Genomic DNA, 9,948 nt, shown 5'->3' on the forward strand with positions numbered 1-9,948 from the left:
CTAAATTTGAGTTTGAGCTAAAATTGTTTTTTTAGAAAATTATCACATTATTAAACTTTGAGAATTGAGATAAACAATATATCAACAAGTTTGAAGTTAGATTAATCTAGTCAAAGATACCACACATGTTAAGTTGAGTGATAAATATTTCTTCATTATTAATAACACATTTTCACAAATTTGAATTAGTTGTACTAGATATATAGACTGTTTGGCCAAGCTTCTCCATCCAAGAAATATTTTTTTTCTTCAAAAAAAGTGTTTTTTCAAAGTTGATGTATTTGGCCAAGCTTTTGGAAGAAAAAAAGTGCTTTCGGAGAGAAGCAAAAATAGTTTTGGAAGCAGAAAAAAGTATCGTCTCTCCAAAAGCACTTTTTGAAAAGCACTTTTGAGAAAAATACACGTAGAAGCAGTTTTTAAAAGTTTGGCCAAACATTAATGGCTACTCATAAGTATTTTTTAAATTAACTAATTTCTCGGCACGTGCGTTGCACGTGTGTATCGAGCTCATTAACACACATTATTGTGAATGAATATTAAAATTATTAAAGTAAATTTTTTAGCATATAAGCATACATGAAAGAATATAGTATAACTTTTTGTGAGTGATCATTGGGGATCATTGTCAATTGAATATTCCTCCGAGCCTACAAAGATGAAAAATAAAGGTCAATTAGATACGTGTTATTTGCATATTTATTTATGAATTTGAGGTTAAAAATTTGTAATTAAGTGGATCTCACCTAATACTTCCTTATAGACGATATTCTTCGTGTATGTTCCTTCTATCCGTTTTAGTTGTTCTAACATAATCAAGACTCTTGTTGTTGATATTGATATCCCTTTTGAAAATGCAATATAAAGTTGTCCATTTGAGAAAACATGTTTAATTAGCCAAACACAAATTGCTTCTCACCAAAAGTACTTTTAAGAAAGAAAAAAAAGCCGGTGCACTAAACTTCCGCTATGCGCAGGATTCGAGGAAAGGCCGGACCATAAGGGTATATGGTATGCCGCCTTACCCGATATTTGGCGATAGACTTTTGAAAAAAATACTTTTTGATTTTTGTGGCTTGGCCAAAAGAAAACTAGTCCTCTATGTCAAAATAGAGCTATTACGTTTAGTACAAAGTACGACAGCGGAGAAAGTGCGGAAAAGAGAGCACCTCCACATATACAGAGAGGGAATGGTGACAATTGCGAGACAATGAACTCACAGCGGCATTTCGTCAAACACTTGATACACAGGACGAAAATCCGCCCTTTGCTCTCCATTGCTATCTCATTACATCTCAGAGTACGCCTCCCATTCTCTTCATCGGCAACGCCTGCCCCTACGCCAATCCTAACTGATCGAAAGAAAAGCCTCTACACCTCGTTTTTCTGCACACTTGTCCATCTCTTCCTCCGCTGCCACCGCCTGTCAAGAGCCATGGAAGCTTTCTCTTCAATGAGAAATTACAACCTTGTCCCGGAACTTCCTTCTTGGAACAGTCTCTTGCACCATTTCAATTCTGCTGGTCTGGTTGATCAGGTGATGGTCCTTTATTCTGATATGCTCTCCTGTGGAGTGGCTCCCAATGTAGTCACTCGCAATATAGTCATACATTCGCTTTGCAAAACTGGAAAACTTGAAAAAGCCCTTGAATTACTCAGAGAGAACGAAAGTGACACCGTTACTTATAACACTTTGATATGGGGGTTCTGCAGAATTGGTTTTGTGGAAATGGGTTTTGGATTGGTGTCTGATATGGTAAAGAAAGGTATTTTCTTTGACACTATCACTTGTAATGTATTAATTAAGGGGTTTTGTGATAAGGGTCTTTTGCATAATGCTGAATTAGTGATGGAAATGTTGAGTGATAAAAATAGGGTTGTCTGTAAAGATGTTGTCGGTTTTAATACTCTGATTCATGGATATTGTAATGCTGTTGAGATGAGTGGTGGTTTTGAGGTGATGGAGAGGATGAAAAAAGAAGGTTTATCACCGGATATTGTGACATATAATACTCTGATTGATGGTTTCGGTACAATGGGAGATTTTGATGCAACGGCAAAATGTATCATGGATGAACTCTTGGACTCACGTGGAAGTAATTATGTTAGTGATGTTGATCATGAAGAAAAACATGATTATGATGGTGAAGTAAAGGGCCTGGTAGTTGGAGACTTGGGTTTAGAACCAAATGTTATTACATATACCACATTGATTAGTAAATATGTTAAGTGGTTTCAATTTGAGAAAGCATTTGCTACATATGAAGAAATGACAAGGCGTGGCTTCTTCCCAGACATTGTTACTTATAATTCCCTTATATATGGCCTTTGTAAATGTGGGCGGCTGCACGAGGCCAAGTTACTTCTTGATGAGATGAGAAGAGTGGGTGTGGATCCTAATCACGTGACATACTCTATTTTTATTGATCACATGTACAAAAATAGGTCTGACAAAGTTGCTGCTAACTTTCAAAGTCAAATAGTGATTAGAGGAGTGCCTTTCGATGTTGTCTTGTTTACCTCTTTGATGGATGGGCTTTTTAGAGTTGGAAAAGCCAAGGAGGCAAAGGACATGTTTCAGACACTCTTGAAGTTTAACATAACTCCAAATCATATTACTTATACTGCTTTAATTGATGGGCACTGCAAATCTGGTGACTTGAAGAGTGCAGAGCTGTTACTGCAACTAATGGAACAGAAACGTGTTTTACCAAATGTTGTCACATTTTCTTCTGTAATTAATGGTTATGCCAAAAGTGGAATGATTGATGCAGCCATGGAAATAATGAGGAGAATGGTAAGCAGAAATGTAAACCCTAATGTTTTCACATACAATGCCTTGATTGATGGCTGCTTTAAGCTTGATAAACATGATATGGCTCTTGCCCTGTATGAGGAAATGCAGTCGAATGGTGTTGAGGAAAATGAATTCTTGTTAGATACATTTGTGAATAATTTGAAAAAACAGGGTAAAATGGATGAAGCAGAAGCATTTTTTATGGATATGATATCTAAGGGTTTGTCACCCGATCATGTTAATTACACATCGTTGATGGATGGACTCTTTAAAAGAGGGAAGGAATCAGCTGCTCTTCAATTGGTCCAAGAGATGAAAGAGAAAAAAATATCCTTTGATACAATTGCGTGCAATGTACTGCTTAATGGATTATTGGGAATTGGCCAGTATGAGGTACAGTCTGTTTATAATGAAATTACAAAATTTGGTCTAGTTCCAGATATTCAGACTTTCAATTCTATGATTAATGCTTACTGCAAAGAGGGGAAGTTGGAAAGTGCTGTCAAACTTTGGGGTGAAATGAAGAGCTGCGGGATTATTCCTAATTCAATCACGTGTAATACATTGGTGAAAGGACTTTGTGAAGTAGGTGATATTGGAAAAGCAATGGATTTGTTGAGTGAAATGGTGACAATTGGTTTTCAACCTTCACCAACTATTCACAAAATTGTTCTTGATGCTGCCTCAGGCCATAGAAAGGCGGATATAATCCTGAGAATGCATGAGAGGCTTGTCAGCATGGGACTTAAGGTTGATCAGACAATTTATAACACCCTTATTGATGTTTTATGCAGGCTAGGGATGACCAGAAAGGCAATGTCAGTACAAGAAAGCATGAGAGAAAAAGGACTTTCAGCTGACACTACCACTTATAATGCCTTCATACGTGGATATTGCAAAAGTTACCAATTTCAAAAAGTTTTTGCAACATATTCTGAGATGCTGGCTAAAGGAGTTCCTCCTAATGTTGCTACATACAACACTATATTAGCATCTCTGTCAGCTGTTGGACAGATGAATGAAGCAACTGAATTGCTGAATGAAATGAAGGGGAGGGGCTTTGTCCCTAATGCTAATACATATGACATTTTGGTCTCTGGCCATGGGAAAATTGGAAATAAAAAGGAATCCATCAAACTTTATTGTGAGATGATTACAAAAGGTTTTGTTCCTCGCACTAGTACCTTTAATGTACTCATCTTTGACTTTGCAAAGGTGGGAAAGATGAGACAGGCTCAGGAACTAATGCATGAGATGCAAGTCAGAGGGGTTATACCAAATTCTTCAACATATGACATACTAATAGTTGGATGGTGCAAGCTATCAAAAAGTGTGGAGCTTGAAAGGTCATTAAAACTGTCATGCCGGGGTGAGGTAAGGAAATTACTTGAAGAGATGAAAGATAAAGGTTTCACTCCAAAAGAAACCACCCTTTGTTATATCAATCCTGCCTTTTCGAAATCAGGAGAAAACAATGACACAGAATGGTGGTTGAGCAGATGGCACAAGACGAAGCAGAGTTGATCCCTTGAAAATCAAGATGTTTCTCAAGGATAGAATTTCCTTATTTTTTGGTTTCTCTCTCCTGAGTTGAAACATAAGGTTAAGTGATGTGGATGAGAAAAGCGAGCTGGTGAAGAGACAAAGCAAAGGACCAGGAGAAAGAAAAATGAGAAATCAGGACAACTGTATATGCTTTTCAAGAATTTTTGTGAGTTTTTCTTTCCCAGCGCTCATGTGTGCGTGTTTTCCATCTCATGGTCTTCTATTTCCATTGTATAGGAAGTCAAATTGTTTTATATTCATTAGAATTAAGCTTTTCCGCTAATGCAATCTAACTACAATGATTTATGTTTAGACCAATAATTTACAAACTATACGAGTATACCATCAATCCTAAATCATGTAGATGGTAAATAGAAGTCTTTCAAATTTTATAATAGAATTACAAAAGATATTTATCAGTGTAGAATTCTCTTTTTCAATTTCCACACAACTTTGTGGCAACCTACAGCAGAAAATATGACTGTTAATTGGAGACTAAGGGGGTAATTTGGTATATGTGCTTTGGCAAAATAGTGCTAACAATGACAACAATTATGCCTCAATCCTAAAGGACCAAACTAATCCGGTCAACTATGTGCATTAACCTTTTTACTTTAGCTGGCATATTAATATGCTTGTGTAAAGTCCATCTGCTCTTGTAAAAGGAAGAAAAAAAAACTTGACATTGTTTTTCTAAAGGTAGAACCAACATGATGAGCTTGAAGCAAAGTTTCTCGAGAAGGCTGCATTTGAAGCTAAATACCAGAAGCTGTATGAACCGTTGAATACAGAGGTGAGAAGAAGAATTTTTTTAGTTCTTTGTTCCATGTCTGCTTGTTGGAGTTGAAACTAGCTCTTTTCCTTCCAAAAAGACAAAAAGATATATGGTTTGGCTGTCCTTCCATGTTTTATGATTTTGTGGATGTGTTGCACAGATATGAAATAGTAAATGGAGTTGTCAAAGTGTAGGGTCTTAATGAAGCTCCCATGAACAACCAGGTGGGAATAGAAAGACTGAAAATGATTAAATTTAGTTATTGGATAGTTTCTTTCATCCATGCAGATTGATGGATACGCTTTGATTTTGTCATTAGTGCGAAAATTTAGTGCGGAGAAAGGTGTTCTCAACTTCTGGCTGACTGCAATAAGGAATAATGAGATAGTAGCACAGGAGGTAGATAACAATTCATGTAAATATTTTGTTGTTCAAAGTACCTATCATTTAACTGAGTGCAAATGACTTTGCTTTAGATCTTACAGTGTGACGAAGAAGCTTTGAATTGCCTCAAGATATCAAGTGGTGCAGTATTGATGATCGAAAGGGTTTTAAGCTTCACATCCTCTTGATACAAAACCTTTTCTCGAGAATTCTGTCTTGACTAAAACCTATCACATGATTGATGATGATGATGAGCATATATTGAAGAAGGTCATAGGGTAGGTTTTAACTTCTCAATGTTCCAGGGGAACGGGGAGATCGACGAAGATGTCACGCACCGTATATGAGCAAGTTGGATGAAATAGAGGTTAGCATGTGGCGTTTTGTGTGACAAGAAGGTGCCCCCGGAACTTAAAGGCAGGTTCTACAGTGCGGTGGTTAGACCGGCCATGTTGTATGGGTCAGAATGTTGGCCAGTTAAGATTGCCCATATTCAGAAGATGAAAGTAGCAGAATGAAGATGTTGAGATGGATGTGCGGGCACACGAGGTTGGATAAGATTAGGAATGAAGATATTCGAGCAAGGGTGGGCGTGGCTCCCATGGAAGACAAAATGCGGGAAGTGAGGCTTAGATGGTTCGGGCACGTGCAGAGGAGAAGCCTAGATGCCCCGGTTAGGAGGTGCAAGCGGTTGGCTCTGACGGGTATGAGGAGAGGCAGAGGGCGGCCAAAGAAGTATTGGGGAGAGGTGATCAGGCAGGACATGACGCAACTTTAGCAACTTCAGCTCACCGAGGACATGGCCCTTGATAGGAAGGTATGGAGGGAGAGCATTAGGGTTGAAGGTTAGTAGGTAGTTGAGCGTTTTTCTACTCCCGTTCTGTGTGTAAGTCTAGTCGGTCAGTGTCGTGTTTTAGTATGCCAGTGGTACATGTTGTGCTCGTACTATTTGTTTCAGTATGCCAGTGGTACATGTTGTGCTCGTACTATTTTCTAGGACCTTGTCACTGCACTGTTTATTGATATTGCTTATTGATACTGCTTTTTCAGGTATATTTTTTGACTCTTGGCTCGCTGGTACTATCTTTCTGATTATGTTGTTGTTACTATTCTATTGCCGCATTTCATCTTCTTGTGCCGAGGGTCTATTCGGAAACAACTTCTGTACCACCAGAGTAGGGGTAAGGTCTGCGTACACACTACCCTCCCTAGACCCCACTTGTGGGACTATACTGTGTTGTTGTGTAATGTTTTAATTTATATCATGTGATCCTATTCTTGTTTGTTCATTGGATGTGGGAATCTTGTAGGACCGCCATTTGAATGGCATCCACGCAGAGGCTTGACACGAGATCCTAAAAGGAAGCCAAGTGGGTCAAAAAGTAATAAACCCATAATCAGGACTGATACCTTCAAAAGCTTTTCCAATATCTTTAGTCCGCCACAAGTAGCCGAAGATGAGGATGACAACGATGAAAAATGTTGTAGGTTCAACAATTTTGATTTTCTTCATTTACTCTGTGATGCAGAATGTTCTTGACCTGATTTCATTAGTGTGTCAAATATGTCTTGACAGGCTGAAGATCTCCGGAATCTAATGGGAGAAGATCACGGCATTGGAGAAATTGCTGGTTTCTTATTAGCTTTATTTCCATTTCAGTCCACATGTCATTCAAACTGGTCAACAACTTCCACGTGTTCGATGAGTTATATGGTACAATCCTTAGGAAGTGGATTTGCAACGGAGTGAATTTAATATTTCCATTTGGCCCTCCAATTTTGCAACTCAACAATTGCGGCCAAAATCATCCTCCGTGTTGTGTCATGGTTTATGGTGAGGCTCTTGCAGGGGATGAATTTGAAGATATTGAAGAGGATGATGACTATTATGAGGATGAAGAAGGGGAGGAGCAAAAAATATGTACTATTAGATCGGCATGTTTCTACAAATGTTCAAAATCTTTGAATTTTGCCTTATTAATTTTCTCTTTTTGGAGATCCTGATAGTTTTTTGGGTCTGTCCATACGATGTTCTTGAGTGGTCCTTTTAGTCATCAGCACCAAAGGTGAGATGAATGGGTTTGGTGGCATTTTTCTTAGGTGATGCCATAAATTGCCTTTCATTTTCTTTAGTATGTGACATTTTTATTCAACAAAATTGTAGAAGAGTGCCATAGCACGAGTTAGAGAAGGAAGGTCAGCATGGAGAATGCCTTCCAGAGGTGCAAGCAACAGTAGTTTGTCTTTTGCCCATGACAGCTGATGAAAGAAATGGATTTATGGTATGCGCTAATTACCTTAAAAGGTGCATTTTTTGAAAAGATTATTGATATTTCTTGAAAATATGGTAAAGTTGAGTGGTTCCACCTAGGGTTTAGTTTGTCAATGAATTGAGCTGAAATTTATGTCATACAATTCGCAGTATAGCATGATCCCAGAACAATGCTTACATGACAGGATGTCATTCAGCTATTTATTAAATTACTAGAAATGAGAATATTTCTAGAACAATATGATATGACAGTTAAAATATTCAATTGCATATAGAACATATTGATTGAATTATAAAGTGTAACTATTCAATTTCTCCATATTTCTAGGCCTATTGTTTATAGCAACGTAGAGAATGTTAGTTAATGTATTGGCTATGAAAGAAAGAAAATTTTATTTCTCTAAGGGTATTATAGTCACTCCGTATTTAATGGGTAATTTCGTAATTTAAGTTTGACTTTGGAGGTTGTATGATTACTTCTCTAAGGTCTAAGGAGCAGAGGCGGTCCTTAGCTATGGGTAGAGGGGTCACCGGCACCCGTAAAGTTCGGCAAAAATTTCTATGTATTCATGTATATGTAATTAGAAAATAGTGATATATTAGTAGTGGGCACCCTATAGACAAAACAGATTTTGATTAAATCAAAAATGCATCCATGTCCTTCAAATCCCGAGTCCGCCTCTGGAGCACCTATTTCATTCTTAGACCTTAGCCTATATGAACTTCTAATTTTAATGTGTTTATAGGTTTGGTAAAGGAATTTGGTGTCCTCTAGGAATCTAGAAATGAGGTAACTGGAAATATAGAAGTACAATATTAATAACTCATTGGATGAGGAAAAGGTCCTATTTTGGAAGACAGCTAAATTAGTTCTAAATATTCGTTAAAGTCTAAACCTTTATTAGTTAGAGGTTCTCAATTAATTTTCTTTTCTTTTTTTGCGACTTGGAGTACTTTTATGTTTAGTTTCATTTTTATATTATTATATCGTTCTACAAAATAGTTCAACCAACATAGCATTATCAAAGTTGGAGGAAGGAATCAAGTTACCAAAATGACTTATTAAAGTTCTATGGTTATTTTTAATCTGGTGGGTATTCCCTTTGATAAAAGTCAGATGTTAATTACTTTTATGATTAAAATACTTATGTTGGTGCAATTTTTAATAATAATTTAATTGAACATACAGCTGGCTTTGGCCTTTGTTTAGGAACGCGCACACACCGACCCATCCTGTGATCTGTTATGGGACCCCACACCCATTATATGTATTTGGGCACAGAACGGATACTTCAGATAACGTTTCATTCTCCATTTAACGCCGTTAATTTTCTCGCATACTTTCAATATTTTCATTTTCGTAATACACGCTCTTTTTTTTTTTAAAACTCAATAAAGTTTTCTAATGGTCTTTTCGAGACTGAGACTTCTTTACCGTTGCCTTATTTGAAAATTGTTATCTTGGCGCCAGTGCCAAAGCGTCTGGCTCCTTTTTATCTAAAACATTTAACACTATTTTTTGGTTTTTCCACACTACCGATTATGCATATTGTTATAGTATTCTTTAACTTGATATGTGTGTTGCTCAAAAATTTTCTCCATACATATTTATACTAAAACTAAAAGATGGACCTATTAAACATCTGAATGAGTAATAAAAAGTGAACCTCATACGGCCATACACTATGTATGATTATGACCACCTTAAAATTGGTTGTGCGTAACACGCATTTTGACACGTGTCCGGCATTTGATATATAGTTAAAAAGAAAAGTACCTAAAAATAAAATTACATCCTTACAGTTGATTTTGGTTGGGTGGAGTTTTAATGCATTGTTAATTTATTGATTTTTTTGGGCGAAGCTTTCAACCGTTTTTTACCCTCATTTAATCTCCTTGAGTATAATTTGTTTAATTGTTTGTCTAAAACTTTCATTTCTAAAACCATATAACGAGTATTACGTGTTATCTTACATTGATAATTATATAATAATCAACGAGAATTCCATTTTACAAGGTAAGGATAAACATGATACGAAAGAATAACAACCAATGTATTTGTTGCCAAATTTTACCGGAGGGAAAAGGTAAGGCAACTTTTAACATTTTCTCCATGCAATTTTATATTATAAAACAAAGTAGCGTTGCAGTGAAGTTTTATTTTGAACAAAATCAAAT

The 9,948-nt window shown here is 36.7% G+C and overlaps 2 protein-coding genes across 2 annotated transcripts; both read left to right on the forward strand.

Annotated features, from left to right (window-relative positions):
• The first annotated feature begins 1,133 nt into the window (after window positions 1–1,133).
• LOC109244241 (pentatricopeptide repeat-containing protein At5g14770, mitochondrial-like) lies at window positions 1,134–7,494 on the forward strand. Its single transcript, XM_019411296.1, has 7 exons — window positions 1,134–4,505; window positions 5,039–5,132; window positions 5,403–5,513; window positions 5,591–6,343; window positions 6,549–6,679; window positions 6,809–6,982; window positions 7,075–7,494. The coding sequence occupies exon 1, from the start codon at window positions 1,208–1,210 to the stop codon at window positions 4,316–4,318; it is 3,111 nt and encodes a 1,036-aa protein (XP_019266841.1). The 5' UTR covers window positions 1,134–1,207; the 3' UTR covers window positions 4,319–4,505; window positions 5,039–5,132; window positions 5,403–5,513; window positions 5,591–6,343; window positions 6,549–6,679; window positions 6,809–6,982; window positions 7,075–7,494.
• LOC109244233 lies at window positions 4,464–7,761 on the forward strand. The gene is made up of 10 exons (XM_019411289.1): window positions 4,464–4,505; window positions 5,043–5,132; window positions 5,403–5,513; window positions 5,591–5,644; window positions 6,457–6,466; window positions 6,549–6,679; window positions 7,075–7,129; window positions 7,348–7,433; window positions 7,550–7,564; window positions 7,663–7,761. The coding sequence occupies exons 1-10, from the start codon at window positions 4,464–4,466 to the stop codon at window positions 7,759–7,761; spliced, it is 693 nt and encodes a 230-aa protein (XP_019266834.1).
• The last annotated feature ends 2,187 nt before the right edge of the window (window positions 7,762–9,948 follow it).

This window comes from Nicotiana attenuata, unplaced genomic scaffold (genome assembly GCF_001879085.1).
Source record: "Nicotiana attenuata strain UT unplaced genomic scaffold, NIATTr2, whole genome shotgun sequence".
NCBI classification, from domain to species: Eukaryota; Viridiplantae; Streptophyta; class Magnoliopsida; order Solanales; family Solanaceae; genus Nicotiana; species Nicotiana attenuata.